Source organism: Nannobrachium achirus (assembly GCF_963921795.1).
Source record: "Nannobrachium achirus genome assembly, chromosome: 2".
In the NCBI taxonomy this organism is placed as follows: domain Eukaryota; kingdom Metazoa; phylum Chordata; class Actinopteri; order Myctophiformes; family Myctophidae; genus Nannobrachium; species Nannobrachium achirus.
The window spans coordinates 62345121-62363387 of record NC_137811.1 but is presented as its reverse complement, the minus strand read 5'-3'; the positions used below and the strand labels follow the sequence as shown (position 1 = coordinate 62363387).

The 18267-nt window shown below is 42.1% G+C and overlaps 1 protein-coding gene across 2 annotated transcripts in view; it reads left to right on the top strand.

Moving 5' to 3' along the window:
- Window positions 1-18267, top strand: part of lpcat3 (lysophosphatidylcholine acyltransferase 3) — a 33439-nt gene that overhangs the window by 238 nt on the left and 14934 nt on the right. For both annotated transcript variants that reach the window (XM_080738576.1, XM_080738575.1), the window contains exons 2-8: window positions 2136-2243; window positions 6014-6120; window positions 7475-7568; window positions 8496-8533; window positions 12628-12806; window positions 14893-15001; window positions 15257-15343. In XM_080738576.1, the coding sequence (XP_080594702.1) occupies window positions 2136-2243; window positions 6014-6120; window positions 7475-7568; window positions 8496-8533; window positions 12628-12806; window positions 14893-15001; window positions 15257-15343 (722 nt within the window). The remainder of the gene's footprint in view (window positions 1-2135; window positions 2244-6013; window positions 6121-7474; window positions 7569-8495; window positions 8534-12627; window positions 12807-14892; window positions 15002-15256; window positions 15344-18267) is intronic.

The following is an 18267-nucleotide window of genomic DNA, read 5'->3' as shown; positions in this document are numbered from 1 at the left end:
CTACTACTGCTGCAACTCTCATTCACTGCTAACCTCCGCTTTAGCTAAACCTAGTAGTGTAAAGAGACAGTGTGTGTGCACTGTGCACAGTGTACCACACACACACACACACACACACACACACACACACACACACACACACACACACACACACACACACACACACAGGCAGTGTCTAGAGAACGAACTGTTCTGTTACTGACGAACCGTAGCGAGCCTGGTTCGGTTCAGGATGTCCCACAGATATTGAAGATTATCTTAAAGCTACGAATGAATGAACCGTCACTCTGCAAGGTCGAGTGGACAGTTGCCACCACCAGACCAGGCTACCTACCTTACCACACACACACACACACACACACACACACACACACACACACACACACACACACACACACACACACACACACACACACACACACACACACACACACAGCTGCTGTTCTGTAGAGTGTGTGCTGTTCCATGGAGGTTTAGATAATGCATATTAGGGTCAGATATGAAAACTACCGCAGGCTGCTTTGATTTTGACACGTGTTTGCACATAGTGTTATTAATATCAGGTCACACAGGAGTAGAAATGCAAGGGATCATGTTTCAGGTGTGTGTGTGTGTGTGTGTGTGTGTGTGTGTGTGTGTGTGTGTGTGTGTGTGTGTGTGTGTGTGTGTGTGTGTGTGTGTGTGTGTGTGTGTGTGTGTGTGTGTGTGTGTGGGGGGGAAGGGGGTTGTGGTGCTGCTGAAAGTAGACGCTTGTCCTCTGTGAACTTTGCTCTGACACATGGACGTATACTTCTTTTCTGTCCCACCCTGACCCCGCTAGTGCTTAGTCACATGCTTGTGTCTGCAACAAGCAGGCTTACTGGCGCTGTTCTATCCCTATGTTGAAACCACATATGGGGCCCTTGGTTGCATACTTCCCTATGCATGTCTGTACAGTACTACCTAAATCTTTAGTGTGTTAACACAGTGATTTACGCTGTATGCACACAGCTCTAGTCTACAGGTCAGACTAGTCACGTCATGTGAAAGTTTCCGTCTAATAATGCCAAAGCCTGTTCTTGTCAGTAACACATACACATATACTATACATGCTCTACACAGAGCAGTTTTAATTTGTTAGTGTGTGTCGCACTGATAAGTGTGACGGTTTTATCAGGGGGAACTTGGAGTGGTTAGACCACAAGGTCAATGTTGGTCACACCAGGAGGTGACAAGAACAAGTCACTCATAGCTTAATGCTGTTGCTCAGAGCTTAGATAACAGTTTTTTTCTGTCTGCTTGTGTCTGGCTCTTGTCTCTCTCTCTGCCCCCTCTCCAACAACTGATTCTTTATATTTGAATCTGCCTTTTAGTCAGGGAAAACTAGCAGAATACCTGTCAAATCTGGGAATAAATTCCTTACCAAACAATTTCTTCACCAATGTGTTCGTAAAGGTGTCTAGTAACATATCTAACAAAGATTGAAATTCAACATCCCTAGCAAAATGTTTGACAGCTAGGGTCATTCTGTGTCTCATTCACTTACTATACTATTACTATACTATACTATACTATTACTCATATCACTATACTATAAGGGAAAAAATCACTCCCAAAAATATGCTTTAAGTGGGATGTGAGGGGTCTAACTAGGTGTTTTTAATTATTCTGAATCCATTGCAAGTATTTGTTTTGCACGAAAAACATTCCTTGGGCCAAAAATGGACCCCATACACCTTGTGAAAAGTGATGACTCATCACTAAACCATCACTTTTTTGCGTCTGATTTTGGCCCAATGAATGTTTTTCGTGCAAAACAAATGCTTGCAATTAGACCCCTAACATGCTACTTAAAGCATATTTTTGGGAGTGTTTTTTCCCCTTATAGTACAGTGTATATATAGTAAGTGAATGAGACACAGAATTACCCTAGCTGTCAAATATTTTGCTAGGGATGTTGAATTTCAATCTTTGTTGATATGTTACTAGACACCTTTATGAACACATTGGTGAAGAAATTGTTTGGTAAGGAATTTATTCCCAGGGTTTTATTAAAATTCCCTGACTATTTGTCCTCATGTTCATATGTCTGTCTGACTGTCTATGTATTGGTCTTTCTATCCCCCTCCCGTTCTCCATTGCTCTCTCTCCTGCAGGTTACCCGTGTGCCCTGGTTTACCGGCGGTTCTTCTTCCACCAGCCAGCCAAAATCATCCACTTGTTCCACGCCTTGTCTGGACTGGCTCTAGCAGCTTTCAACTTCGGTGAGATTGCTTGGTGTGTGAGTGGGTTTCTGGGCTGTAAAGAGTGAATGGACAAAATGGTGTCAGCCTATTGCTTCTCTACAAAGGGAAATGCTTTCTCTTCTAATAAGTCTATATAATCAGGGGACAAGATCAGATGTTAGGGACCCGTACACACAGCTGGGTACCAAAGTGAATAAGTGATGTCATGCTAGCGTAGAGGTACAGTATTGTGAGTGAGGATAGTTTCTTGAGATGTGTAGAAGGGATTGGTTTTGGGAAAGATGGTAAAGGCCGGTGCATACTCCACTTTTAGAGCTGAGTTTAATTCGGTTTTACAAGGTCACTCTCCATTTTGTTGCTTAGCTATTCTGATCGTTGGAGTTGAAGCTAAGCATAGCATTGCCATTATTGTAAACATCAAAAAGAATCAAAGCATACAGATACACATTTCAACATGGAGGTAGTGTCTTGCTCCTACTGTTGAGCACATTAATTCAAGAGCTGCATGACTAATCATAATTTATCAAGTTATTGTATAAGGAAATGCTTCTGTAATCCAAATGGATAATGGCAGGCAATTACATTGATGAATTTGTATTGATGGGGTAGAATATGTGATGTTTTTTATATGTTTCAGCATTTTTATATGTTTCAGCATTGGTGGATATCGCCATGAATTATGATAGGAAATAGAATTGTAGATGTGGTAACTTAAGTGTGCTAATTTCCTGTGCTGCTGAACTGCAATGTCTTTTGGCAGCAAGCTTTGTGCAGTGGGTCTGAAATGGGAGAACATTGATGACGACTTAACCTTTATAGGCCTATACTTTATTGACAATCTACAAGTTAGAGCATGCCATGTTGTGAGATTTGATTTTCAGCTTTTCGCAGACTGTTCGCCTATTATGACTTTCCTATAATAGGGATGCTAGCGTTCAAGTAGTTAATTAACATGATTCAAGAGTGGAGTGTGGGGGAGGTACCTTGTTATAATTACATACACATGCATATGGTACCTAATCTAACGGGATATCGGAATGAAGTCACATTACTTATTCCCATTGTGGTAGACTTGGCTGGAGGCAGGCAGGTGTATAATGTAAGCTACTAATGGCTCTCATTGTAAAATAAACACACATTCCACACGTTACACATTACAAAGACTTAATTTTCTATGGAGACAATTTTTCTAAAACCACTCACAGGCACAGTAATGTAAGAACAGATTTCATTTCTTTTGGGTTAACTCACTTTAGTATGGTTGGCATTGAAACTCACTGTGTGGGGAATGGGATGTCGGTAAAAGATTAAAATGAATGATTTGGTATTGCATAAACGTGAACTTACACAATACAGCTACAGTTACCCGGTGCTAACGGCTAACCACTTCCCAAAACTGTATTACTTTAGATATGGCAAATTCATTGACCTGGGCTGGAGTGGTTACCTTAATGGAACGTAGTTGTTGTTGAAAGGTAGTGTTCATCAAGTACTAACAAAATGTTATTTCAGTCAGATAACTCATGAATAGTTTGAGACCAATAATAGCTTGAGAACATTTTATTTATAATATGTAAATAGGAGTGAACATTAAATTTGATCTTGGCGTTCAGGCTCTGCTGTACGTTACTCCCTGCTCAGTCAGCACTTTTAGTCCTTTTAGCAGACAACCATTTAAGAGCAGGGCGATATACATCTATAACAAACCCCCCAGGGGAAATGGAACCCTTAGGGAAAGCAGTTGGTAAGGTAACTGTTAGTAAGGTCAGTGAAGTAAAGCATTGCCACAGTCTAGCCCACTGTTTCCCAAGCAATGGGTCGGGACCCACATTTGGGTCGTGGACCAATTTCTTTGGTTTGTGAGTAAATATCCCCTTTTTCCCGTTTCCTACGAACAAATTTCATGATCTGTGGCGCTGCCTCTGGTGTTGTAATTGTGGACATCCTTGACCTTTTGGAAGTAGTTTGTCAGTTACATGGGTATCTTAGTGGTGTAGTGTATCTTGTACACCAGGCCCAATGCAAGATGCTGCCATAGCCTACCAGTGACTTATTCTACTCACAACGTAGTCTAGCGTTGGGCTCAGCATTCATTTCTGGGGGGGCGGACGTCAAGATCATTAGAGTGCAGACATTCAAGTGTCTGTCATTCTATTCCAAAGCCCAGAGTTGCATCCCTTGTGGGAAAACATGGCTTACAACTTCCTCAAGCAGCTTCATTTCCATGTATTATGTGTGTTCCTGCTTGGAAAACCAATCCAAGGGCACTACTGCATCAAAATGTGAAGAGTCTTTTGTGGGTGTGTGGATGGAAACTGATTGCTTGGGGCTGTGTAGTTCTACCACGAGACAGGCCTGACATGGCTGAGTAATGACCTATTGATAAGTAATTGTTCTGGTGAAAGAATGTGAATATTTCATATGAAAATGAATAAACAGCTGAGTAGAACAGGTTTGACCGATGGAGGGCCACATTTAAATGTTATTATAAATGAAGCCTATAACCACTTGAACTCTAGCGTATTCTGGGCATGTCATATGAGGTGAACCTTTGGTTCAAATAGGTGAACATTCTTTGAGAATAGCAGATTTTTCTATTTTCCCACACAAAGAGATTTGATGTAAAATGAAATAAAAAAGAGGAGACCTAGTATATAGACAACTGGGGTACCCCAGCTAACTACATACTTGGGGTGGCCATGGCTGAGTGGTTATTGTCTCTGAGCAAGACTCTTAACCCCTAATTGCTCCCCAAGCGATTAGGGGTGGCAGTGAGCAGCTGTAGAGTAGCCGATCTACAAGCTCACAATGTATCGCAATATTTGACCATAATGACATGCGCAGAATAGGGTTTGTGACTTTGTGTGGTTAATAATATGCATCTTCAATTCTACCGTTGTTCTCAACGTTAGCATTTTTCCGAGCCAAAACAAGTTCTGTAGTATATAGGGATGGGACGATATGAACGTTTCATATCACGATTATTGTGACAAAAGAAATCACGATTTACAATATTATCGCGATAATAAAAATCCATTATCCTGGGGCAGAACATTTGCCAAAGAATAGCCGATCTACAAGTAGATCGGCTATTTTTTGGCAAAGACATTTGATAGAGAGTGAAAAAAAGACTGTATCAAGCAATTGGTACCTTTTACCAGAGGGTTTAAGTGGTACCGGATATGCAGCTCGGCAAATAAAATAATTGATCCCAGTGCATGACGGAGGACGATATCACGATAAATTATCGTGATTGCATCTCCGCAATACTACAATACTACAAATTCTATCAATACCCTTTTTAGGCAAAAATAATACAAAGATTCTGCCTATAACTGATGATTGTTTCTTTCTGTTGTGGCTGCACGTGGACTTTACAGCAGGTCTGTTGCTTTTATCTTTCTCTTTGATACAATCATGTATCTCTCCAAATCCCTCTTGAATTCTCATTTCATATTGGATGTACAGTTGTATGTTCTCTTTGCCTCTCGCTCTCTTTCTTCCTGCCTCCTGTCTCTCTCGCTATGTGTGCCAATTTAGAATGAACGTGGGAAAATGCAGTTGTCATGTCCAATCTTGCAGGTCACACTTCAGTGCATTTACCAACCACCCCATCCCCAGTCTCACTAGTATCTTTCTCCCTCCCTCCTTTTCTCTTTTCTTTTCTTTCTCCCTCCCTTCTCCTTTTCTTTCTTTCTTTCTCCCTCCTTTTCTTGCTTTCTTTTTCCCTCCTTTTCTTTCTTTCTTTCTTTCTTTCTTTCTTTCTTTTCTTTCTGTGTCTCTCTCAGGCACGCAGCTCTATCATTCTGCAGGATGTATCTTAGTCCAGTTCCTGATGCTGAGGCTCATGGGAAGGACGATAACAACCATCCTGAGCAGTTTCATCTTTCAAATGGTGAGCGCTCTCTCCTTGTTCTCTCTCATCCCTTGTCCCCCCCTCCCCCCTCCCCCCTTTTGCTCCTTGTCTCCTTGTGCTTGGTGGTGATGCAGGTTCACTTTATGGCTCTTCCTCCCCCTCTGTCCACCCTCGCACTCTTTCACTGCAGTGGTTCAGGCGCTGCCTGCCAGATTGTGCGCCACGTGCCGCTTATGTTTTTTGATGCCTGCTTCCATATCTGTGTCCTGGGGCTTTCTTCTAATTGTCCTCATATCAAGGAGCGCTGGAACCTCGGGCTAACGTTGTTGACGCTCAACCACTTTCAACCCCGGCTTCCCTGTTTTGGATTATAGGCGATTATAAAAGCTCACAACGGGTTGCAATGTATGGGATGCTTTGTGAGATTGCAGCTTGGGTATTTTCTCATACTATACAATGAAGTATAGAGGGCTAAGTTAAGTGGTTAATCTGACTTGGCGTAGAACCCTAATGTTTTCCCTGTCCTAACAGGACTGCAATGAAATAAGTCATGTGGCATTATTGCTATATCCTGATAAATTAGGTACTACTGTATATGCCACACAAATACTGTGTTGTATTTTGAATAAATTGTGTCTGCTCAAACCCAGTGTAATGCATTCTTGCATTGCTGATGATAGCAGACTTAAAAAAAAAGAAAAAAAATCACAGATCTCATGTTATGGCCATTACCTTTTGGTCTTTTCTGAGTTAAATATGGTTGATAGTGTACTCTATAGGGGTGCTACAATACTGAACCGAGCCGGTATACCGAACCGAATGGCCCTGTACCGAACCGAACAGCCCATACCGAATGAACCGAATTTCTTTATTTTTTTGGGTGTGGCCACATAAAACATAATTTTAACTCTTTCTGTACACTTTTTTGGAGAAAATCTTCCTCCTAGTATAATCATAACTGATGGGGGAAACAAATGGTTGCACCCCATCTTTAAAATTAACTGAACATTTTGGATTCTTTATTTTTTCATTTTCAATTTTTACTGTACCGAAACCGTACCGAAACCGTGAGCCAAAAACCGAGATACGAACCGAACCGTGGGCTGACTGAACCGTGGCACCCCTAATCTACACCTACTCTATTGGGTTAAAAATGGTTGATACTGTACTGGGTTAAATATGGTTGATGGTGTACTCTGCTGGGTTAAACATGGTTGATAGTGTGTCCTCTGCTGGGTTAAATATGGTTGATACTCTTATTTCTTGGATTAAATATGCTTGAATTTTATGTATGCATGGGTGTTCATGTTTAATCATTGAAATATGGCTGAATGCTAGTAAATGATGTACGTAATTGTTATTGAGCTTTGTGTTTTCCTGTATCTTGCTGTAGGTATACCTGCTGGCAGGCTATTACTACACAGCCACGGAGGAGTATGATATCAAATGGACCATGCCCCATTGTGTCCTAACACTCAAGCTTGTTGGTATGTACTGTATGGTCTTATCTCCTTGAGACACACACCCCTCGTTATCTCCGTGTTTTTACTCTCTCCATCCTTGGCGTGAACCTTATCTGTGATCAATAATGTTGCTTTCAGACTTTTGATCTGTAGAGCGGCCATATAGGCCTTTGCTGGTGCCACATTATTGATTGATGCCGTAGGCATACCTTAGAATCTAACGTATGATCTAACGGTTAGATCTCCCACTCGGGAACCATTTATAGGGGTCACAAGTCATTTATTCTTTATTCTTTTTTCATTTCCACATGTAAAAATAATGTAAAAATAAATTAATACATAAAATCTCTCTTTTGCGTCTCGAGCTAACACGTTTAGGAACCACTGCTGTAGATCTCCCACTAGATCTGCGGTTGACAATTGGTTTTGCATGGAGACCTAAATTTAACTTTGACCTTGAAATCAAGACTAAATATATAGCACAATGTTCCTCCATGGCCGTATTTCACTTTCGGAAAACCTTGTGGCCCACTTGTTGAGAAACGCTGGTCTAGACCTTGGTGATCAAGTAACATATCGTCGTTGTCGGGCGGAAACCTCGTATCTCAAAAGTTTCAAATGTGTAGGTTCTTTCGCAAAGTAAAGCCCTGCTTCACCACACAAGGCCGTCGCACAAAAGTAGTGAAAACAGCAGATCTACAAGCACACAACGCCTCGCGGTTTAAATCATTTTTTAAATGATGAATGCAAAACGAACGCTTTTGGACATACAAGGTTTTCACACGACAACGACGATATAATAAAATATATAAACAATACTAAGACAATATAAACATACTAAGCAACACAGAAAATTCCCATGGCATGCCATATGAATTGTTGTTGTTTATTCTACTGATCATGGCAATCGTAGATTACCATAACATGGCTCATTGCATTTTGTAATTGCAGGTTTGGCATTTGATTACTATGACGGCGGAAAGGAACCGGTGAGTTGATTTGATCTCTCTTTCCGTTGTGATTGTATTTGCTCTCTGCTGATGTTACTGTCTGCCTTGAAGGGATGCACAAATATTTGCAAAAGACATTTTATTTGTGTCAATAATGTGCAGCCCTAACTGTCTTTGAATGTTCTCACTCCTGTGTTATGCTGAATGTGTATACAGTATATCAGTGGTTCTCAATCTTTTCAGGCCGCGACCTCCCAAAATAATCATAGTTGAACTGGAACCCGACCCCCCCACCCTGATGAGCAGTTTAGGCATTACATTTTGTATAACACGGTTTTATTGTGAAAATAGCAGATCTACAAGCTCACAATGCCTCGCAATGCAAGGCGTTGTGAGCATGTAGATCAGCTATTTTCACAATTTCTGCCTCTAATACTTGACAATTTGGCCAATGTTTAATTTGCCATATTAGAGGTATTAAAAAGTCTTTACATTGTCACTTTAGAAATGTGCAGATACCCTCTATACACTTAAAATATATGTTGGTTTGTTTACTGTTGAGTGAGAAAACAATGTTAACATTTAGCTAAACATCTGGGGACCTCCCAAAATAATTTGGGGACCCCTCTGGGGGTCCCGCCCCATAGGTTGAGAACCATTACTGTAACTTTCATTCTGTCCTCATGGGGAAGAGAGATTTCAGTTTTTGATAGGAAGGTTAAGGTGCCCTACACACTACAGGCGGTTTCCGTCGGGGCTGCCGCTAGGATCAGCGGTGGCCGCGCCGCGGTGAGACACAAACACACTCGTTCAGTGATTAAACGCCTCGCGGTATTTCACAAAGATGAACACAATCCATCTCTCACCGCCCGCGTACGCATGCACAAACGAGCACGCTCGCGGGGGATTTCACGGGGCCGCGCCCGCTCGCCTCGCCGCCCTAAAACTTCGCTGCGCGGCTGAAAAAGCCGCCCGCCTCCCGTTGAAAATGAATTGCTAGGAGGCGGTGACCGCGGCTAGTGTGGAACCCCCTTATGTCTGCAGAACAGGATACACGTTGGTTATGTGGCTAATATGCAAGGTGTTAATGTTGAGCCTGGTTTTCTGTTATTATCACAGGTTTCTATTTCCAGCTTCCTTTGCCAGCTTTTGGCAAAATCAATTTTAATATGATTCTTGTTTTGTTTTATTTAGTAGGCCGTCTTCCAGTTTTTATTTATTGAGGCAGATTTGTTGAAAAAGTGAAAGGGAGACGGCATAAGGGAGATAAAGGAGAGAAGATTTGATTCAAGGCCAGTGAGGTTATGTATTGTGTTGGAGACAGGGGCGTTATTCACTGTACTATCTCTGGGCAGATTGGAGTTACTTTAACTTATTGTCCTGCTTTGTAGTTTTACTCCTTCTCATCTGAGCGCACTCTGTGCTTAGCTGTGGTGCTAGCAGCCCATCTCAAGTCTGCTGTAACCATTAGTACATTACTCGGTTGCTCTGTCTTTATTGTGCTTATCTCACCGTCATTTATCTAGGTTACAAAATGCACAGGCTTATAGCGGAGACACTTGCTCAATGCCACTTAAGTACATTACTTCTCCATATGCTTCACTTACCATTGTTCTTTAATAGCTCAAAGCTAGCCCAGTTCATTGATTTAGTTTGTCTTTGCCTTGCATTTTTCCCTTCACTATTGTAGAAAAACACCATCCTCTAATGTTTACATTTTAGAAATGTAGCTCATGCTGTTGATCCAGGGTGATTTACAACAAGTGCAATCCTACTAGAACAAGCTTCAGTCACTGGATATTAGCTTCACATGCACTCAATAGTTAGGACTAGTGTTGCATGGTATGTGTTGAAGATTGGGATTGATGGACTTTCACATCAATTCCAATAATTGGCTTATCTGCCGATGAGAATAAATTCACAGATGGCCGATAATCATATATAATATATCCATTAACATTTATAGCATTGCTAATGTCAATCTGTTCCAAATACACATTTCCATATTGTTGGACATCACCTTTGTGATAAAAGCTGTTCCATGAATCTATTTCATTGCTAAATATAATGACGGAGCATTAGGCGCTGCAGGGTTGGAGCCTAGGGATCAGTTAGGGGCTAGGTGCCTTGCTCAGGCACACATAGTCTGGGGTCAGGGTGGGAACCGGCAACTTTCTGTTTCCTAGACAGCCTCTTTTCCCAGTCAACTGTTGCCACCCCTAATGTCACTAGACACTAGACTGCTATAGACAATAGTCACCAGTAAGGCTCCCTAATCGGGAGATAAGCGACCGTAGGTCACTTATCTCCACAAATAGGGCAAAAATGTGTTTTGCCAAAATCTTCCTGATCCATGTTGATGACATGAGTGTAGACATACTGTGTAGTGATTTTCGTGATTTTAGGGCAAAATCTGTAGGAGCAGTGTCCAAAAATGTGTTTTTAAAAATCGGCCTGGAGGTGGCGCTATATGGGACAGATTCATGTTGATGGGATGAGTGTAGACATACTGTGTACCGATTTGCGTGATTTTAGGGCGAAAATTGTAGGAGCAGTGTCCAAAAATGTGTTTTGCAAGAATCGGCCTCATGGTGGCGCTAGAAGAGGGCCATGTGAGAAATGAGGGGTGGGGTCTCCGCGCCGGCAAGGCGGACGAATAGGTACCGGCCCCGGCTGTCCCGGTCGCTCCTAGCCGGAGTTACGGCATTTTATGTGAGCTGCAGTGTAGGGGGTCCTCCACTGGGGGCGCCACCACTTTTGCATCCGTTCTGGAGCACCAGGAGTCGGTGGTCCCCGGGAATTCCCCGTGAGCAGCCCCGTTGGGGTGGTCATTTGGTCATGTTTGCGCATTTGGTCATTTTTTACATCTGGGGGTCCCCCAGGGACCTGGGGGTCCCTGGAGCTCCGGGGGTCCTTGGAGGTTGTAGTTTGGCAGCCAAGGAACGTGTGTGCAAAATTTGGCATGGAGCGGGGCAACGGTTGCGGAGATATAAGCAGGGAAAAAGTGTGAGGTGTGACAGACAGACAGACTGACAGACAGACAGACGGAGGGACGGACGGACGGACGGACGGACGGAGTTACTTACACTTTGTGGTGGTTTTGATAGTAAAGTGCGACCTACGGTCGCAACAATCATGTAAGTACATGAGGAAAATTCTCAGTGCAAAGGTAAATGTTCTTCTCTGCGTGGCCCCTTTCTTTGATCTTTTAATTAGGAACAGACTACCAGGTATTTTAGCTAAATGTCAGGGCAGTCTCTCTACAGCCCATAGTTAAATGGGCTGGTAGGTGCTAGTTTATGGTTGTCATTGTAGATTATGGTCAACTCGCAGTGAGACTCTGTAACCTTTTATGCTCATTACAGTGATCATCACTCTGCCTTGCCTATGGTCTTCATTTGTTCTCTCTTGTCCCTTGGTTTGTCATCCCTCTCTGCCTTGGCGCCTGTTCTGTCTCTCTTCCTCTGTTCTTGTCCCTCAATCCACTGTTCACCCCTTTCTCATCTTCTTCCCCCCTGACACGTGTTCCTTACCCAGTCATTTCTGTCTCTGTAGCTCCTTTCACTTATTTCTCTCCCATCTCCACCTCCTCGACCCCCTTTCATGACTCACACTATACACCCCCAGTGGCAGTGGTTCAAGAAATAGAACTTTGCTCGCAACAAGGGACCAAGACTTCAAAAAGTTAAATCCCTGTCCGAGTGGATGAGATTTGGATTTTGGGCCTTAATGACATTATTTGATTATTAAAACCTATATTTCTTTTTGGCATAATGTTTAATTCTAATTCTTTGATCAAAGATCGGATATCAAAGTGCGGTTTTTCGGTTTTGAACTGCCCAACATCCAAATATGATGCGCTCGGAAAGGGATTAAACGTTTTGAACTCTTGGGCGCTTGAAATTGGATTCCTTTTTTGATCCCCTGCTCAAAGTGTCCTTGAGCAAGACACCCAACCCCTAAGTGCTTCCTGATTGGCTACCATTGCCTTCTAAAGTTTGTGTATGCGACCTGGCGGGTCGCTTATCTTCCGATTAGGGAGTCTTACTGGTAATAGTTGAGTTCAATGCCGAGCTAAACCTGGCCGTTGAGTCCACCTTTGACCTTTCCTCTCTGTGACCTCCCCCCTCCAGGAGGAGCTGAGTGCAGAGCAGCAGAAAGGGGCGCTGCGCTCCGTGCCCTCCCTGCTGGAGATGTATGGCTTCTCCTACTTCTACGGAGGCTTCCTGGTGGGGCCTCAGTTCACGCTGCGCAGCTACCAGAAGCTGGTGTCCGGGGAGCTCACCGACTGCCCTGGACAGCCTCCCAACAGGTAAAGAAGTGGCTCTCAGACATTGTCACGTCAATGTCATCTTAAACTAGACTCAGGGTTACCACGGTCATGAAATTCCTGGAAATATTTTGAAATTAGAAAAATATTTTTCCAGTACTGGAAACGTTTTAGAATTTACCAAGGGTCCTGGAAGGTCCTGGAAAAATAGCTATGCGTTGTCTTTGGTTATTGATTTTGTTAATATCTCTGAAATGCCAAATTAAACATGGGCCAAATTGTCAAATATTAGAGGCAGAAACTGTGAAAATAGCCGATCTACATGCTCTAGATCTGTTATTCACAATAGAACCGTGTTATACAAAATTCCTCAACTCTTAGTGCTCGTCAGGGTGCCGGGTCCCCAGTTAAAACATGATTATTTCGGGGGTCACGGCCTGAAAAGGTTGAGAACCACTGGCATACACTACCTGTCTTTGGGCATTGCGCATAGGAGTAAGCGACCTGTTATTGAGCTGAATTATTGTTATATAGTCCTGGAAATTGGGTTAAATATTCTGGAAAAATTTTGGAAAGGTTTTGGAAATTAATTGGTAAAAATGTGTGGGAACCCTGTAGACTGCACTCTGTCTAGGTGCCAACTTGCGTGTTGTGCACTTATAGGCAAATATGGCTGGTAATTCCCGTCACTTTCCGAAGAAAACGACAAGTGCTTTCCCCAAATATGGGGTCGCACTTGTCATCACGTACCCACAGACAGCCATCATCACTCTGCGTGCTCTGCTGGCGCGAGTAATTAATATATATTTTGCTGCCGACCCCCATTTCAAACAATGTTGTGCCAGGGACCCTCATACGCACGTTTTTCTAAAATGTTCCCTTTTTTCTTCTTCAAATAGCCAACCCACAAGCTCACAATGTAGCGCGTTGTGAGCTTTTATATTGGTTAATTTCAGCGGTTAGTGGATAAACCGCATTAATGCTAGATTACCTCATTTAGAGTAGGAACCCCCTCAAGGACCCCTGGGTGTCCCTGGACCCCACTTTGCGAGCCACTGAGGTAAAGGATGGAAGGAAGGAGAGAGGGGGGATAGAATGATAGATATGATTTATTTATTAATGGTCCAAGAATCTAAGTTTGGGTGGAAGATTGGAGGGGAGGTACAGAGAGTTGGCGGAGGGGTTTAGAATGGTTTGGACAAAAGGGGAGGGATCTCGTTTTCGTGTATCATCAGATGGTCAGCTCAGTACCATGTAGCTACTGTATGCCGTGGTCTGGTCCTACGTCCAAGAGGCTGGTAGCTGAAGATGGTCTGTAATTATATGCTCTGCAGTCTGCTCTGACTCGCTGCACTCGCATGCTATGCTGTCAGCCAAGCCCCTCTTACCCATTTAGAACGGGTGCACATTATTGTGTATCATTATTTTATGCTTTAACTTTGAAAAAATAGCAGATATACAAGCTCACAGCGCGGCACCGAGTAGCTTGTAGATCTGCTATTTTTGAAAAATCGTGAAAATTCGAATTTTTACCCAATTCTATGAGTGTCTTTTTTTGAAAAACCTATGTTTCTATGTCATCGTCAAAGAAAAGGTCCTTTTCACTTAACTGGAGCTCAGTTAGTCTGTTCTTGAGAGACTACTATGTCAGTGGTTCTCAAACCTTTTCATGTGAAGGACCCCCAAAATGATATTTATTAGGCCACAGACCCCCATCTCAAAATATTTAGTTCCAGGGACCACCCAGAAGCAAAATTTGAGTTACAAACGTTCGCTTTGAAAATACATATATTCAAAGATTTGCACACATTTTCACGACTTTTTCAAAAAATAGCAGATCTACAAGCTCGCAGCGCGCTGTGAGCTTGTATATCTGCTATTTTTCACTGGTTAAAGCATTCAATAATTCTAGGCCTAAATGGGTTAAGGGAGGGATGATGAGATGGAGGAGGAGAGGTAGGTAGTGGATGGAAAGAAAGACTAAGGGAGATCTATAATAGAGGAATGGACAAGAAAGCAGAACAGAGCACTGGACCACAGCTCACTGCTGCTGAGACCAGCACCCTGTCTGTCCATCATTAACATCATTAACCTCTCTTTGCTCTTCGTCACCTCTCCTCTTTCTCAGTGTTCCACCTGCCATGAAGCGCTTCTCCCTGGGTTTCGTCTGTCTGGTTATATATGCAATATTCAGCCCTTACTACGAAGACAGCTACTTCCTAACAGATGAGTACGAGGTGAGAACTGTTGATTAAGTCCACTTTTTAATTCACACTCCATGAAGCACGCTCCACTTAAGCCCTCCCCACCATAGTTTTGTGCTAAAATGTCCCCTTTTGGATTCTGTAACACTGAAGAAATGCAGGCTGGATCATACAGTGGCTAACACTGTACATTGTACACCATGATCACATGCACTAATATCCCAGTGGCTTTCAATAGCTATGCTGTAATTTGTTTCTAATGCCAAGTACCTGTATCTTTTCAAACAGGCTCAACCTTTCTGGTATCGCTGTGTTTTCATGCTGCTCTGGGCTAAAGTTATGCTCTACAAATATGTCAGCTGTTGGGTTATAGCGGTAAGTTGTTTCTTGACTTTAGTCTGACAACTACCCGTCTACTGTAAGTATTTTCTCCAAATTCCAGTCAGGAGTGATATATTGCCTAAGCCTATTGTGTGTGTGTGTGTGTGTGTGTGTGTGTGTGTGTGTGTGTGTGTGTGTGTGTGTGTGTGTGTGTGTGTGTGTGTGTGTGTGTGTGTGTGTGTGTGTGTGTGTGTGTGTGTGTGTGTGTGTGTGTGTGTGTGTGTGTGTGTGTGTGTGTGTGTGTGTGTGTGTGTGTGTGTGTGTGTGTGTGTGTGTGTGTGTGTGTGTGTGTGTGCACGCGAACAATATTCCACTGACATCGTGCAACTTTGACTAAATCTATTCAGCAAACAAATCTGAATTCCCTCTTTGCCCTTATTTTGGGAGCTATGTAGACTGCATACATAACTTGCGCTAGGTGCCACCGGTCTACATACACAGCTAGGCGGATACCAACCAATGATCCTTCTAAGCTGTGGTCACATAACTCCAGGCAACTCCCGAGTGTTGTGCACATACTGTAGATCGGCGCACAGAATTATTATACAGTACATTTATTCTGATTGCATCTTTGCTATGTGTGATGCACTCTCTACACAGCTTAGATGGAACATTGATACAATCCACTAGAGAAACTGTTGTACGCTATTGAAACAAGCCCAAATGGGTCTGTACTCCTGAAAGTGAACACCGTCGCCCTCAGATAAGAAACGGTCTAGCAGCTAATTTGCCTTTTAAAACATAGTATAGGTCTGCTTTGCATACCACACTCATTGTGCACCCATTAGACTTGTTTGGAGAATCACCACACAAGGCTTTGCATACATTAATTTCCAAACATTCCTTCAGGTAGATTTTTATGGCACCTTGATGAAGAGAAGGTTACAGTATGTGCAGTTTATCTGATTTAAACTCCAGTGTTTAAATCTTAATGGCTATTGGTTAGTATCTCGTATCCAGAATAACATGGCTGTGTCTAACAATAAAAGACTCATGCCATCGTCTCTCATTCACTTTTCTCAGAAAAAAACACCTCTACTGTCGGGCACAAATCAGCCAAAATATTAACTTTTCAGGAAAGGGGGCAGGGAGAGGACAAAATATGTTTTTAGAACAACACAATTTTGCCTCATCAAAATTGTTAAGGTGACTTTATACATTGTCAGATACTTGAAAGTGTCTATATATTATCATCACTTCACCCAAATCCAGCTCAAGTGGAGTTTTTTACCTTTTAATTTGGAGATATGTTATTTATTTATTCTGTCTGACTTAGCCATTCTTTCCATCATTGTTTAGAATGATGATCTCCAAAGTTGGTGTTAAGTGTATTTTGACAGTTTGAGGATCCAGTAGAGAATCTTAGAGAATACTTTTCATTGGTTAAATATTTGTAAAACCCACAAGGTGTTCAATAGCGCAGATTTATTTTTAAAAAAAAGTTGAAAACTGGAGATAGCTGGTTTCTGTCCGACAGCGACGACATCAAGGTTAGGCTTAGCAAACTGTCCAAACTCCAAAGTCAGTTATAAAAACAACTTTCTTGTTGGCAGCATAAATAAATTGGCCAATCCATCTGACACCCCACACGCCCAGTTAATGTAACTAGGTGAAGGTTACATACACGTCATAGCTGAAATGTTGGCGCGTCTAATAAATATTAGCGTTATTATTAGCATTAGGAGCTGCATGAGGCTATTCTATTTCGGTTTGGTATCATAGCTTTAATTCTAACCTTTTATAGTGTCTAGCAGGCCTAGAATTTCGTCTTTTTAGGGGCAAGGCCACTTGGCCTTTGGTTTTGTCCATTTTTTGATGGCACAAAGGCCAAATGCTAGGGCAGGAAGGCCATCAAATAAAATAAGGTTTCGTCCATTGAAATAATTAATTGAATTTGAGGTTTACACTTTACTTACTGCATTGGTTTAAAGATGGGGTCTTAAAAATTATATATCAGTTTTAGTTCAATATCACTAAACTTTCTTTTCCCTTTTTTTTCCTATTTTGAAAAACATTTTTGAATATTTCAAATAGCTGATCTCACAACATGCCGATGTACAGGGGTCATCACCATGTCAGCTTGTGATGGACATTTTGATAAATATTTTATTTTTGTTACGGACATTTTACAAAAAAACATATCATTTTTGGCAAAATGGTTGAAATTTCAGTTCCTTAGTTATTTCTTTTTCTCAGTTCTCTGTCTGCTGGAAATGTCTTGTCAAATGATGTGTGGTTTGTCCGCAAGTTCTCTTTCTTCAACATCTTGCTGATGAGACAAATACTTGACAGAGCTCCATCCATAAGTGGTGTGATGTAGGTGTTATGTAAGGTATACCAGTAGAACAAGTACAAGCAAACTCTCTGTCTTGTCTTGCATTGCATCCTCACCTGATGCAATCATGTAGCCAACACGACATATTAATCAGACCTGACACTTTACCAGTCCCCAAGATAATTCAAACAAATGCTTTATTATTATTATTATTATTATTGAATATTTTGGATAGATTATGTACACATGATAACCAAAATACTAAATGTGCCACGGACATGGACAAGTCTGTGTATGGACATGTTGATGACCCCTGCCGATGTAGATCAGCTATTTGAAGTATTTTAAAATGTTTTCCAAAATATAAAAAAAGGCAAAGAAGTTTATAGGGATAAGGGGTACAGTCAGCTGGGGCATTAAGGCCACTGTGTCCTCAGGACATGCCATTGTTTTGAGGGGCACAAGGCCAAACTGAGGGGCAATGACGGCCATGGCCTTCATGGCCTCCCTGAAATTCCTGCCCTGGTGTCTAGAGTATATTACAACACCAACATTCACCCCTGACCCACTCCATGGTCAGAATCATTTTTTTCCTCATACATTTTGCATCGCCTCTCCCTGTCCATGCCATCTGCTGTGCACA